General features: G+C 34.5%; 1 protein-coding gene across 2 annotated transcripts in view; it reads right to left on the minus strand.

Moving 5' to 3' along the window:
* The window catches only part of Kap3 (kinesin associated protein 3), a 52,445-nt gene that overhangs the window by 9,319 nt on the left and 26,513 nt on the right, over positions 1-16,613 (minus strand). The window contains exons 8-14 of one of the 2 annotated variants that reach the window (XM_069835537.1): positions 15,951-16,113; positions 14,259-14,359; positions 13,514-13,732; positions 11,041-11,206; positions 8,698-8,823; positions 5,485-5,583; positions 3,646-3,731 (exon numbers count right to left, since the gene is read on the minus strand). In XM_069835537.1, the coding sequence (XP_069691638.1) occupies positions 3,646-3,731; positions 5,485-5,583; positions 8,698-8,823; positions 11,041-11,206; positions 13,514-13,732; positions 14,259-14,359; positions 15,951-16,113 (960 nt within the window). The remainder of the gene's footprint in view (positions 1-3,645; positions 3,732-5,484; positions 5,584-8,697; positions 8,824-11,040; positions 11,207-13,513; positions 13,733-14,258; positions 14,360-15,950; positions 16,114-16,613) is intronic. The other variant, XM_069835538.1, reaches the window with a different exon arrangement.

The following is a 16,613-nucleotide window of genomic DNA, read 5'->3' on the forward strand; positions in this document are numbered from 1 at the left end:
TAAATTCATGACATTCAACAACATTTCATGAAATTGATACTAAAACTTTGTGTTGTACTAGGAGACTATATTGTAAACCTCTTCTACATATATTTCAACTAGACTGTGACTATAAATTAAGACTTTATAGTAAGTCTTAAGTTTTTTGACTTGTTCCATATTCTAGCTGTGAAGTAATTATTTCGGTCATGGAAACTTCTCCAGCCACTCTTAAGTTCCAAGTGGAAAAGGAGTGAGTTACAAATGACAAAAACTAACAGAGTAACATTAAAAAAATTATTATCAGACAGCCATTATGTGATATATGTAAGTACAGAAGCATTGTTTGGAAATGGAATAAGCAAGTGAAGACAACCGATCTTCAGCTGTTATTTTTCCTTAAAAAATAAATTTTCTACCTACGAATTTTTATGTAAGATATTTTAAATTTCGAAACATTGTGTCAACAATACGTACTTAGAAACTGCAGAACTTCTTGACCACAAGATTTGTTCTTCAGGCAATGCAATACATAAGGATGTATAACAAAAGACAACAAATTACGATAACACCACTACTATTAATGACAACAACAATAATAATAATAATAACAATAATAATAACAACAATAACAATCATAACAATAATATAAATAATAATAAAACAATGCAAAAACAAACATTAAATCACCGATTCGCATATGATCATGTTCCATAGCCAGCTGTTTCAGTGAATTTCATTATTTTTTTATGACCAGCAAATCCCATACTGATTGTACAGTAACAGTTACTAAGCCGGATACCGTAATTTACAATTTATACATGAAATAATGCTAATTGATACATTATACTGTGCAATATTAGAACCTGGTGTCAAGAAGGGTGAAAAACAAATTAAATATGTTGTTGTTTTCTAATGCCAGGCATTTGACAATAAAGTCATTTGACCTCTTGCACTCCAATATTTTTCAAAGATATTGTCTGACGCAGAGATTTTGAGATATTGGAGTGAAAATGGCAAGTTGTAGCCGATTTAAGTGAACACCATATTTTAACGTTTTGGTGGCTACTTCATTCACACACAACCCCCAGAATGCCTGGAGGACCACACCTGCTGTTGGTCGACGGGTCCACTGGACCTAGTTGGGAGATCTTGTTGATCACCAGCTTTCCCTCCTTAACCCATTTGATCCCAAGACACTTTCAATGATTGGAATATAAATATTTCAGAATTGCCCAAATTATTTTTTATTAAAAATGTTGGTGTTTCTTATATATTCCTACTTATTGACACATAAGAAACAAAATAAGATGATTATTGGTCCTCTCAAATCATTTACACCATAAATAATGCATGTTCCCATTTGGGAACAGTGGGAGTAAAGGGGTTAAGCCACTGGGCGACGATTTTAGTGCCATAGCAGGTCAGCACTAGGAACAGAAAAGTAGGAAGGGTAGGAAGGAAAGTGAAATGAACCCCTAGGCCTCGAATGCTCTAATGCCGTCAGGGTCGAAGAAAGTAAGAGTTCAGTCAGAGGACTGGATAGGAAAGGGTAAAGAGAGAATTAGGTATTGAATAGAGAAAAATTATACCAAATTCGGCCAATAACTCATCAAGCTGACCAGTGCTAATTGATGAGTAGCCCCTCCCTTTAGTTCAGCTTGTAAAATTATGCTTACTAACAGCTGCACCACGGGAAGGTAGGGATGGGACATTGGGTATTTGTCCAGGTTGGTTCCTTAAAGCCTTCAATGTGAAGTATTAATGGCTCTCCCCCCTGTATTCAACAAATACCATACAAGTGAAATATAAAATCTCTTCAATTGACAGTGAGTATAAAATATGAGGCTGTACCAATTATAGTTCAATAACCTCTCCTACTCAAATCCCATCCTCATCTTCCCATGGTGAAACCTGTTTTTAACAAATGAGGCTCTAAGGACCGAATCACAGTGGTATAACTGTTCCATAAAAAATGGAGGAAATCCCATTTCAGCATACTGATCTGCCATGGCATGCATAAGCGTCACCTAAGTGGTGAAGAAGGGATATGGTTGGTGGAGTTGTCTGGCGATCCTCCCAGTTAGGTCATTTGGACCTGCTAACTAACAGCAGGTGTAGTCCTCCAAACAGTTTGAAAGTTGCATGTAGGTGATATAACTGTCATAACATAAAAATATGGTGCCTACATTAAAACAGTTATACTTTTTGCTATCTCTCCTATAGCGAGAGAGTTAATGGCATTATTGCCAAGAAATCAGCATTGGTTAACAACAATTATAGCTCAATTGCTTCGATATATTTTACAAACTTTGGCACAAAAGCTGTCAAAACTAACAGACAGGCAGATATTTTGAAAATACAAGACATTGTAATATTTGAAACAATCCATATTGTTCAGAAAGTGCTACAACAGAAAATTACACTTATCCTTGTGAAGACATTAGATGCATCACGAAGTGATTTTTCAACACAAAATAGACAATAAAAGAGCTAATAATATTTCCATCTTTTAATATATTTTTTTAATTACTATAACACTTAAGCAAACTTTTGTCCAACAGTTATAAAAGTCCATTTTGAATCTTGCGTACACTACTTTTAACACTTGAATATAATTAATTGATTAACTAGTGGACTTACTCGTGTTAATTATGTAAGATCTGTGCGACTTACAGCTGTTTCAGTGCTTCACGCACCATCATCTGAGCCTACTAGATCACGGCGTTATCTCGAACTTCTCTGCCTGTTATGTGGGTGTGTTTGATTGTTGAAAGGTGTTGAAGAGTGGAGTCAAATTCTCAACACACATATCAATTTCAGTACACACACACTATTTGACTCCACTCTTCAATACCTTTCAACAATCAAACACACCCACATAACAGACAGAAAAGTTCGAGATGATGCCGTGATCTAGTAGGCTCTGATGATGGTGCGTGAAGCACTGAAACAGCTGTAAGCCGCACAAATCTTACATAATTAACATGAGTAAGTCCACTAGTTAATCAATTAGTTATAAAAACTTTAAATGTGAAATAACAGCTACCCTAAATATGAGAATCACTCTGCCACACATGATACCTGCCACATAGTGAGATGGTTCCTGAATGAACTTTATCAGTATTTGACTAAAAAGATAATAACTGTGGGAACATAATTTTGTATGAAATCAAAATGAAGAACCAAGATAAAACAGTCTCGCAATTATTGTGAGCCATATAGGCTATATGAGGTTTGAAAATTAAGTGTACAATAAATATGTTAAGTTAATTGAATTGGATCTCAGGTGGTATGCTACTACAGTACTACTACTACTACTACTACTACTACTGCCAGACAAACCAAACAAATGGGGAATACAAAATACTGTATTACAGTACTTAGAACTATTCACATCATTTGGGAAGTGTTGTTGAAGAAAATTAATGTATACTCTCCTGATTAACTCCGAAACTTGGATACATTCTGCAGAAGACCAAAATCATAAAAAATATTTGTAGAAAACAGGAAGTGACAATAATAAATTAATAATAATAATAATAATAATAATAATAATAATAATATAATAGTAGAAATAGTGGGAGATATACAAAAGACGGAGTTGAAATATGAGAAGAGTAAGACATGCATATAAATTATTAAATGCCACAACATAATACTTACAGCAATAATGTCAAGACAATGATTGCATATTCTCCGAATTTGAGTGTTCTTATCATGCATGAGGTCTATCAAGTATGCAGGAGCTTCTGTGATACAAGTTAAGGATCAGTTCACAGTTTCGAATTCTTTTTCATATAATTTATGTAGTAAAATATACTTAAATCTGAAACACTTCAGTATAGTAAATATGTGCTCATTAGAATATTCCAAGGAAACGAATGTACAGAAGTCCATTTTGGAATTCACTAGAAATTCGAACTCCATCTTTAATTACATTTATTTTCCTCACGTCATGATCAACTAATATTTTTGTATAAATATATCTGTAATAAATGCAACAATTATTCAACTAGATGTATATACATTACTTCACAGAAATTTCAACATCTACATTTATTTTAAGATGTTCTATTCAATCAATCAATCAATCAATCAATCAATCAATCAATCAATCAATCAATCAATCAATCAATCAATCAATCAATCCAATCAATCAATCAATCAATCAATCAACCGATAAATAAATGAATCACACACTTTGGTGCATCAAACCCCAGAAAGTTTTTTGCCTCTATCACAATTTTCCTCTTCTGCCATGGTCCTATTTCCTTCTATTCATTCCAGGTCTCTTTGCACCTGGTCATTCCAGAGGAATCTAGATCTTCCCAAAGGTATTCTTCCATCTGGGCCCTATTCCACAAAAGTATGGTCTAATACATTACAAGTGTTACAGAAATGATGATAGACCATTTCTTGCATCCTGAAATACGAATTTATTACTGAGGAAGTAGACATTACCTAATTCAAGGTATGACGTCATGTGGCATACAGCAGTTCATCTGCCACACACTTTTATGACGTCACTAATAACTTTTTAATAATACTATACAACTGTTGCACATTATTTTTGTGGAACAAAAAGTTACAACTCCATACTATACTAATAACTAATAACGTATTAGACTATCTTTAGGGCCCTGGTAGTTCTTCCCAAGTAACTTTTATCAGGGATTGCTATTCTCTTTTTATTATATGTCCTAACCAGCTCAGTCTTCTACTTTTAATTAATGCTACAACAATGGTTCCAGGTACAGACTTCTTAATTCCCTACTCTTCCTGATTCGCTACTGTCCATTTTCTTGAATGGAACCAACAATTTTTCGCATTATTTTGTTTTCAAAAATTATTAGTGCCCTTTGTGTATGTTTTTTTCTTTTTTTCTGCTCTGTATATTAAAATGGGGAAAATTATTGTTTTCAGCATCTTATTTTTGTGGCTGTAGTAAGAATTTTGGAAATCATTAATGATTTCAGAGCAAAAAAGGATCTCTTTACTTTTGAATTGCAATAAAAAAATTTCGATTTCTATTAAATTTTTATGTGTGATTTTCTGCTCTATTGCTGTGAGAAATTAGACGGAACATATTTCTGAAGTGATTGCCACAGTGCTAGTATGTTGGGCTTATAAGCCAAGGAGCCCAGATTTAAATCTCGGTTAATCCACCCTTGTGTTGGGAAGCTTATGTTCCAGACAACACAGAGGCCTTCTTCAGATATTCCAGTTCTTCTATAAGATCCCTACATCAACATCATCATTCAAGTGTATTGTAGACAGTGAACCCACTGCCTGTGGTGCATTCAGGATAGTCTCTGATAAGCTAAGTGGCCTACACTTCTCAGTACAACAACATCTATAATGAGCAGTGCTCATTAGAGTCGGGGGCAAATAATGGCACATTAGAGACTCTGCCTTAAAAAATCTGAAGTTAAAAGTTGTAAGACTGTCTTTAATTCTAGTGAATATAATGAACTTAATTATATTCATTTTTTTAAAGGATACCAGTCTCTTTGATTAGATAGTCCCGTGTGGTTGTATGTCGGGATATCATGTAGAACACATATATGATCTGAAGTACCATTTCATCATCTTCTTGTTTGGCTGAAACAGAAAGATATGAAGGTTATTTAATTTTTAAAACAGTCTCTGATGTAATTTTTGTGAATAATTAAAACAAAAAAAAAAGTACACCTGTAATTGAGTACCAGGGGTAAAGGTGGCCAGTGCATAGGACTGACATCCCTACTGTTAATAATGTCGAATTTACAGAAAAAGTGGGAATCTTAACATCATGCTAACCTGTGGACCTCTACTTCCATGGCCTACAATAGGGATACTTTGGATTAGCCAGATGTAACAGGCTCAACAGAGCAGGTGACCTCTCTGGTCTTACCTATCTGTCCTGATGATGGAACCTGTACATAGTTCCAAAACATTGGAAATGTCAAGTTCCAGAACATGGTGCTTAACCCAAAAGCCTAATTCTGAACACATTCACCATGAAAGCTTAAAAACGCATACCTGGTATAACATTTTCTGTCTTTTGATTTTTAATAATTGGAATATAAAATAAGAACAACTACTTTCAAGAATTTAAGACTCACTAGAAGTCAGACTGATTTACACAATTAAATGAAAGTCATAAATACGAAGTATGAAGAATTTTTTTAAATTACAGTTTTGAGTTATCCTGACAATCATAATAGCAAAAGTAGTAAAAATATGACCAGAAAATCTCGGCAAATATGTTTTTTTTTTTTTTAATTATTATACTTAACTTCAAATAGTACAAAAAATAGTGTTCAGTTTTGTATACTCATATACAATTCTCGTACATATCAAGCATTGCGTAAAATTAAAGACAAATAATAAAAATGTTAAGTTTCATGCATAACTATATACTAAATTACAGTATCTTGCTACCTACCCCTTACCAAAATAATCAATCCATATTACTTCTTGTGCTTATACACTACTGAAGAACAGAAATCTAGAAGAATAATAGATAAAAGCTATCGGTTAATGTATTCTTTTGCAAGAGTTTCTCTAGAAGAGCACACAGGAAGCTTTTGTGCAATGTGTTGAGTATGAACAACAGTTATAAATGCTAGAAATTCAAAACAAGGAAAATGAAAAAATGGTTATATGTAGACCAGTGATAAAAGAAATTTTAACTGACCAATTGAGAGGGGATTGGTGTGAGATATAATATGAAGAAATGTACGCATTAACTTGGATTGAATGAGGTACTTGTGAATATTCTATAATTAACTATATCCACAGTAAAAGTGGTATGGCCATATTCAGAGGATGGAGAACAACAGACTACCGAGACAGATATTGGAATGGATACCTATAGGAAAGGGGGTTACTTCACCCTTTTCTCCTTCACTTATACTCCCTCAATACTTTTTCAGTCATGATTATACAATGTAGTTTACTAAATTGTTATGGATGATATAAAACGACATTTTCTGACATTTGTGACGAAAATAACTTAAAAAGATTCGAACTGAAATTTGAATTTAAAGAAATGCAATTTATAAAGCAGGGAAAAATATTTAGTTTGTGAAAGGACTGCGAATGGGAATTGCATAGATACATAGAGGGGACACATGTAAAGTAGTAGTAGTCCTGGTCACTCCGCAGGGAAGCATAGGGCCTTGATGAAAGCATGTCATCATACTCTATTGTTCGCCAATGCTTTAACTTCTTTCCAGCTTTTCCCGGCTTGTTTAGCCTCATCTCTAATCGTGTTGCTCCATGTTATTTTAGGTCTTCCTCTTCGTCTGTTCAGTCCTTAGGGGTTCCAATCCAGAGCCATTTTAGTGATGTTATCATTTTCTCTCCTCAGTACATGCCCAATCCACTTCCATTTTCTGAATTTAATTCGTGCTGATCTGCTCTTCTCCAGAGTTCCTTATTAGTTATAATCTCTGGCCACTAAATACCCATGATATTCCTCAAGCAACAATTTATAAAGATTTGCAATTTCTTTCCAATTTGTTTCGTTGCCTTCCAAATTTTGCACCTGTACAGTAAAATAGACTTTACATTTGAGTTAAATAATCTTAATTTAAGTTTTAAAGAGATTTGCTTCGACCTCCAAATCGATTTCAATTGAATAAAGGCATGTCTTGCTTTCTTTATTCTGGCATTTACATCTTCATCTGAACCACCATTCACAGAAATTATACACCCATGTGAAGATCAAGTATAAAGACTCTGACGCTGATATTATTTGAGGTGGGGCACTGCGATCTTGTGGATTTTTGTGCTAATCCCCACCTAGGTAAATTTCCAACCCACACTAGCTGATTATAGTAATGTGTCCAGGTTTTGAAACAGATAACCTCACTCGTCCTTAGACCAGTCTCTCCACGATGCCAACTGGCGATCAGGGAAAGATATGAAATGATGTTGATGGAATGGGGAAACTGAGGAATCCCGAGAAAACTCCAAATGTGACCTTGTACAACACAAATGTCACTTACGGATTTTTCAATGAAAAATTCCAGCCTGACTATGACTCGAACCTGGACCACCTGCATGACAGGCTAATGGCTAGACCTCTCAGCCACTGCAGAGCAAGTATAAAGACTCAAGTCAGATACCTTGAAATATATTAGAAGTTGGTTGTTGCATGTCGGATATTTGTTACCAATATTAGTTATGTTTCATTCAGATTATAAACAATTGTTTAGAAGTAATTCTTTACAATACAGCTCACGTTCACAGAATAAATTTTATATTTAAGATCACAGATCACCACTGTGCAAGGAACAGTGTACTTACTTTCCTTTCTATGTATTGCAGATATTTGTATGATTGCACAACTGACATTTTTACCGATCTCTAGCTTACATAGTAATTACCTTTATGGATTACGTTGTGTGTAAGCATGTAATTCTGGATAGTATCATACAAGATAATTGAAAATACGCTAAATATGACGCTTCTTTTAAAAAGTTATGTGAAATGCATAATACACCAATCCCCAAAAAGCTCAAAATGCATATTTGTACACTATAAAACCATTAATACTTGAAAATGCATGCATATTATTCACATTTTAAGTTTATAAACATAAACTTAAAATAAATAAAGTTAATACATAAAAAAGCTAACTAAAGTTACCAGTAATGCTCCACACAAGTACAGCACATTGGTCTTGAAAGGAATCTTGGATTGGTCGGAAGGGGCCATCAGGTTTACCTTTCAATAGTTCTATGAGAGAAAGAAGAATATCTGCTTTACATAGAAGCATGGCACAGCCCTCATCTGCAGCAGCTGTGCCCAACAGAACCACCACCTCCAGGACCAGATCATCCTCGTACTTGCCTGCATCAGTCACATAAGTAAGAGGATCAAATTGTGTATTCAATTACAATAAATATCAACAGATTCAACTTCATGACGTTTAATTTCTACTTAGGGTGATTTTGCCTTAAAAATCTTATTTCATCAATATTTATAAAATTACGGTCACATTACTCTTCTTTTAACTAACCTCTTTATGAATAATTTTGATCCCTTGGAATAGTTAATAGTTCAGGGAATAATGTTCTTGTATAAATGTCATATTTCTTGTAATTTTAAAGCTGATGTAAACAAATACATGAGGTTACTGTCAAGAGAACAGTTTATACTTCTCTAATCATATCTCTTCAATGTTAACTCAGATTATTATATGACTATTTCTTGGTAATTACTCAATAACTTGTAATAAGAACCAGAATGTGGCCATGAAAAAATAAACGTGTTATAAACAAACAATGATGAGCCAATGTCAAAATGCATAATGTACCCAACATGTTCATTTGATACCAAAGTATTATCCAGCAAGTGTACAAATTGGGTGCCCTACCATAGCTTTGTTTAATACTGTTAAGATAAAACCATATATACACTTTGCAGAATTGCCAGGTGTCCCATATTGTACAGAATGTCCTGTATTTAAGGTTAGGAAACTTGTTTCAATTGTACCCAAAATGACACAACCAAAACCCTGTATTTACGGACACTATGTCACAGGTGGTCAACATTTTATTTTCTCTCATAATAATTAAAACAGATCAATGTTGTTAGTAAAAAAAAAAAAAAAAAAAAGAGAGACAGAGAGAGAGAGAGAGAGACCAAAAATGAATGTTCATCAGAGATTTGTACAAACAATAAAATAAGACTGTATTTAAAAATGAAGACAGTACTGAATTCCATTTTCTGAACAATGTATACTTAATTATACAAATCTAGTCTTTTAGGTAAAGCTGCTTTACAGGGAGCTTTACCTGAAAGACTAGATTTGTATAATATATACGGCACTGTGTACGTTAACAGAAAACCACAATTTCAAGTCACACAGAGATTGTGTGCACTCGATGTGGGTCTCTGGCGTTTCGTCAGCCCACACGAGTTGTGTGGATATAAAAGGAAAAGTTGAGACGGTGTCGGGTGGAGTTCCCAGGTAGCTCAGTTGGTAGAGCACTGGTACGTTCAACCAGAGGTCCCAGGATCGATACCTGGCCCCGGAACAATTTTTCCCTTGAAATTATTCAATGTATACTTAAGTTCGACAAAGGTCAGTATTTTTAACGTTGAATAACGTTATTCGAGGGTCAATAGGATGAACTGGGCAAATTTTCACATAACATTGACCAACTCCTCCCATCTTTAGATGCTAATAACTTAATATTTATGCCTAGGGAAATCGTAAAATGGTGAATAACATACATCAGAGTCGATAAATAAAACTACTACAATTTAAAAAAAAATTATTATTTAAATATCTAAATCGTGAAAGAAGTCGTTATTTAAGTATGTAAGTCATTATTCAAATGTGTAAATCAAAAGAAAAGTGGGTATTTAAATATGTAAATCATGAAGAAAAAGTTTGAATTTAAACACAGAAATCACTTTAAAAAAATTGGTAATAAAACACTCATTTCCATACAGGCTTCCCCGGTATTAATAAGGTCGATTACACACTAGATCAGTGGTCGGCATTTCATGACTCATGAGTCAACCTTTTAATACACAAGCAGGGTTGAGGGATAAGGCATGATCTCCCTCCCCTTAGCCATCACTTGTTCATTCAATGTTAAGCAGTTTGGGTATCTTCCCCCTCCTATCTTCCTCTATGATGTGTATTGCGGGTTGCAGTTATATGATGTAATCTTTGCCGGCCGCTGCACTAGATTGAGAGAAGTGTCACATGAATATCAAAAACATTAGGTCTATGTTCATATGCACATTATGACAGGCAGCTTGGCTGCTGAATTAACAAAATACATTACCCCTTAGCTTTCGTTGCATACTCTTGCTGAAAATATGGTACACATCTTTTACACTTTTCTTTTTAGTGTTAATGAACCTAAGCATTATGCATGCGCAACACACAGATTTTCAATTTTCCATCCATAGCACTTGGGAACAAAGCAGTCCTTCATAAATGAATTAGAGGTGTGTAGAGAAGGTAAATTGTCAATATACCATGCCCTAAGAAACTTATAAAATGCTCATGTTATTTTACGCTTAATAGAATATAATATATATTCTCACCAGGAACAAGGATGTTCTGAACCCAAGGGATGAGGTTGAAACGCTGCATAAGCTGACAGAAGTCCAAGTCTGGTAGAGTCATGTTGCCCAAAACACCCACACACTCAACCACAAAATCTTCATTCGGGCATTCCACAATAGCTTTTGCAATGTCACCTACAAATTCCTGCAAATAAGTTAATACACACATTTCGACATTATGGTCCACGATGAAGGAGAGGAAACTTAATGGAAACATACAGTACTTTGTTATGTTATTACGCCTAATGAATCATTAATGCTTTACAACAGTAACATAACACTAAAAAAATTAGTATGGATTAGTTTCAGTGAAAAAGTGTAGAGAAAATCAGATAGGGGTCCTTTTCAAATAACGGGAACTGTTTTAAATGTAAGTTAGTTTCCTTAAAATAAAACCACCAGTGCTCACAAAAGAATGGAGTATAACATTACAATTTATTCAATTATTTAATTTCAGTCACTTTGGCACCATTTTTTTTTCCAAATGCAACCAATCAACGTTATTCCAGCTGTTCTTGAGTGGGTTATTGCAATTTCCCCTATCCTACAAAATTTATTCCTTGAAATAACGGTTTTATCTCTGCACAAGCCAATTTATGTTATCAGGTGTTATTAAGAAAGCAATAGGACATTTACAATGCTCTGAGAAGAGTTACAATTTTAAGTACAGTAGTTTTACGAACCCAGGCCGACTAGTCTGGAGGCAGACGCTACCACAGAGCTAATTCAGAGGACTTCCTTTGTTATTAATAAATTTAACAAAATTGTTAAAAGGCTGTGTTCCCACAGTGCGGACTTCTGTATATCAGTGATATCAATATTATTATTGTAAATACATTTTACAGAAGAACGTATATTTCTAACAATAATATAATGTGTGACATACAATGGTGAAAAATAGTGTTAGTGTTCTTCAGAAAATTTGGAGACTGAAAGTATTCAAGACAAACAATTTATGGTTAAGTCACACGTTTTGATCCAGAAAATCCTAGATGATAATAACACTTCGTGTAGAAAGTTTTTAAATAAAGTTATATATTATATTTTTTTAATGTAATAATGATTAGTGGTAATGAAGAGTAACTGTCCAAGAGATTCTATTGTGATTACCTTGAACGCTACATGATGGAAGCCAGTAGTAATTAGTGGTAATGATGAGTGCCAAGAGATTCTATTGTGATTACCTTGAACGCTACATGATGGAAGCCAGTAGTAATTAGTGGTAATGATGAGTGCCAAGAGATTCTATTGTGATTACCTTGAACGCTACATGATGGAAGCCAGTAGTAATTAGTGGTAATGATGAGTAACTGTCCAAGAGATTCTATTGTGATTACCTTGAACGCTACATGATGGAAGCCAGTAGTAATTAGTGGTAATGATGAGTAACTGTCCAAAAGATTCTATTGTGATTACCTTGAACGCTACATGATGGAAGCCAGTAGTAATTAGTGGTAATGATGAGTAACTGTCCAAGAGATTCTGTTGTGATTACCTTGAACGCTACATGATGGAAGCCAGTAGTAATTAGTGGTAATGATGAGTAACTGTCCAAAAGATTCTATTGTGATTACCTTGAACGCTACATGATGGAAGCCAGTAGTAATTAGTGGTAATGATGAGTAACTGTCCAAGAGATTCTATTGTGATTACCTTGAACGCTACATGATGGAAGCCAGTAGTAATTAGTGGTAATGATGAGTAACTGTCCAAAAGATTCTATTGTGATTACCTTGAATGCTACATGATGGAAGCCAGTAGTAATTAGTGGTAATGATGAGTGCCAAGAGATTCTATTGTGATTACCTTGAACGCTACATGATGGAAGCCAGTAGTAATTAGTGGTAATGATGAGTAACTGTCCAAGAGATTCTATTGTGATTACCTTGAACGCTACATGATGGAAGCCAGTAGTAATTAGTGGTAATGATGAGCAACTGTCCAAAAGATTCTATTGTGATTACCTTGAACGCTACATGATGGAAGCCAGTAGTAATTAGTGGTAATGATGAGTAACTGTCCAAGAGATTCTATTGTGATTACCTTGAACGCTACATGATGGAAGCCAGTAGTAATTAGTGGTAATGATGAGTAACTGTCCAAAAGATTCTATTGTGATTACCTTGAATGCTACATGATGGAAGCCAGTAGTAATTAGTGGTAATGATGAGTGCCAAGAGATTCTATTGTGATTACCTTGAACGCTACATGATGGAAGCCAGTAGTAATTAGTGGTAATGATGAGTAACTGTCCAAGAGATTCTATTGTGATTACCTTGAACGCTACATGATGGAAGCCAGTAGTAATTAGTGGTAATGATGAGCAACTGTCCAAAAGATTCTATTGTGATTACCTTGAACGCTACATGATGGAAGCCAGTAGTGCAGTTGTAGGAAGTAGAAGAGCTGTTTTTGCTAAGATTCTAAATCTAGCACACTGTATGCAACTTACCACAAAATTTTGTTTGGTGCCTTCATGCATGGCAATATTGCGGATCATTTTCATGATGAGAGAGTCTTGGTTACGGAAGGCTCTAGCCATAAGGCATCGTAGCCTATTGTTCTCCACCATGATCTGTGCGTTACGTTTATTGATTGCCAGATTGATACACAGTGCTACCAATTCCAGATTCATGTCATCCTCTGGGCCCTCTAGGAGCATTTTCATTGCCTGTAATAAAGTACATATTAACATATATTTTACATAGATTTATGAGCATTTGCAAGCTTATGAATCAATTGACTGAAATGCATTATTGGTATAGTAACACAAGGTGGTGCTGTAATGAGTCAAAAAAGACTGCAAAATTAGAACTGCATTGAACATCAACTGCTGAAACTTCTGTGAATTAAAAATAAAAGGATGACGGAAGAATTGTAGGCAAAAAAAAAAATGATGATGTACAGTGTAACAAGGGAGAGACAACTGACATGTAAGGCACGCCCGCCCGCACACGCACACGCACACACACACACACACACACACAAATGAATATTTATGGGAATAAATTTGTTTCTCCCATTTTAATTATTGATTTAACATTATCATAAACATATTACGTTGCAGCACATCAATATTCCATTACCACATTATTTCCATATAATCTAAATCTGTGAAACACAATGCCTACAACTTTCTTTGTAAATAAGTAATCAACAATCACTACATTCTATTGATTTTCTAAATCCGGACTTACCATAGGGACACAGTCCGTGTAGGTGAACATGGACTTGCATCTATCATCCATGCTTAAATGATAAAGAACTTTCAGTACTACAGATTCATGTCGCTGTACATCTGAAAAAGGATGCATTACATCAGTGACTCAACACATAACATTTCATTTCATTTCATTTTACCACTGTGATATGATTACACAACTTGTTTCCTGCTTCATAAGAGCTAGAGTTAGAAAGATATACAGTATTATGTGTAAATAAATAAAGTTCATTTGCTAAGAGGTGAGGAAGTGATACAATTTTGCGATGTTGACATGGAACACAAAGTCGTCCATGGCTATCGTTTCTTTTCACCAAATACAGTGTTTCTTAGGTAACTGAAAGTGATATATAGATATATATATATATCATTAAGCAATTTCTATCTTCCCTTACAATTTTTTTTTGTCATTCAAAACAAAAACTGTGCCCACCTGATATATTGTATGATTGTTAGCAGATAGGCATATGTTACGTTATGGTATTGAATTTGGAAATACTAATACATTTTACATAACATTTCTCGTGTTTGTTTGTGTAGTACCACAGTCTAGTATATACAGTCACGAACCCAATATGTAGTAAATATGCATCCATAGATAGTTGCTAACCATAAGGATTGCTAATATCACCTCATTACAGACAATGCGAAATAGTACTGGCACAGTCTATTGTTCCTAGCACCCTCACAACTCAAGCTTCGTGACTGTATCTATTAGACTGTGGTAGTACCATATATTACAGTCTTCCTCCATAATTTATAACTCTTAAAAGAAAAAAAAAATCAAAGCAAAACGAAATCTAAGCTCTTTCAGTTAGAGCTATCAATGCAACAGGAATAAATTTCAAAATAAAAGTATAAAACAATACAACAAAATGCAAAATACGCACTCAAGAACAAAACACAAAAACAGAATAACACTCACTGGCTAAGGCAGTTTACATCACTTCCTCTACGCCATGGCGCATCTGGATTGGAATAATACTGACCTGCACACATATCCTTCCCACCACAATCTGAACACATGCTCTCGCCATGAAACAATACTAACAATACCATCCCATTGCACCTCCTCATACTCATCCTCTTTCACAATAGCCCTGCCAAGACTCTGGAATTCTTTACCTGCTAGCATCAGGGACTGTCTAAAAATAAAATTGAATTCAAACGCAAACTTACTAGGCGCTTGGTCAGTAATTAAGACTCGTTCAGACGTGGTTTCTAGTAAATAGTTCTCTTAATCTATCACAAAATATTTCAATATATGGTAATTTCATCACTATAAAATTTTGTTATTCTAGGTTTCATTTGTAATTCAGTAAATACAAAAATATTCTTTGTTCTTAACTTGTATGATAAATTGTGTAGCTTTCATTAATCAGGTAATCTTGTCGTACTTTAATTTCTATTGTAATTGTAATTGTAAATTTAATATTAATTGTAATTTTATTCTTCATATTATAGTTGTAATCCCCTGGTAGAGGGGCAGAGAAGGCCTGACGGCCTTATCTCTACCAGATTAAATAAATTAATACTAAAAAAAATAAAAATATACCTCCCTGATTCTAATGTTTCAATGTAAAAGGAAAAATGGGATTTACACACGAATGCAAACAAATACACACAACAGATATAATAATAAAAATTATTCACCAAATTATTTACTTACTTAGAAGACTGACAAGTTTTGGCAAGAATCCAACACGCACCATCCTCTCTCTTAGAGAAAGAGTGAATGACAGGTTCAGTAAGAGATTGAGAGTCATGTGAATCAGATCACCATTGTTCATCATTAAAATTCTTGGAAGTTTCTCAACAACATTTAAATCTGACTGCAATATAAAATGTAAAAGAGAAATTCATTAAACATACACATCATAGTAGTTCAGCACATCAACACACTACCAACATAAGGCCTGGAATATGAAATATATTTTGTAGTCATATAATTTCTTTTGGGATAAAGGGAGATATACAGTATGAGAAAAGCAAATGGCCTGAAGATTTTAGGAAGACAGTGTTGCTGCCAATACCGAAGAAAAATAATGTCAAGAAATTTAACAAGTTCAGGACTATCAGTCTGATATCGCACTTGCCGAAGATTCTCCTGTGAATACTAAATCCACGTTTATATTCTAAGACGGAAGGACAGTTGGAAGAAGAGTAGTATGGTTCCAGGGAGGGAAAAGGTACAAGGGATGCAACTGGACTTCTATGAACAAATGGCAAAAGATACCTAAAGGAGAATAAAGAAGTGTATATAATTTTTGTGGACCTAGAAACGACATTTGACCGAGTGGATTGGAACAGACTGATGGCAATCCTGAAGAAA

Source organism: Periplaneta americana, chromosome 9 (assembly GCF_040183065.1).
Source record: "Periplaneta americana isolate PAMFEO1 chromosome 9, P.americana_PAMFEO1_priV1, whole genome shotgun sequence".
Classification (NCBI taxonomy): Eukaryota; Metazoa; Arthropoda; class Insecta; order Blattodea; family Blattidae; genus Periplaneta; species Periplaneta americana.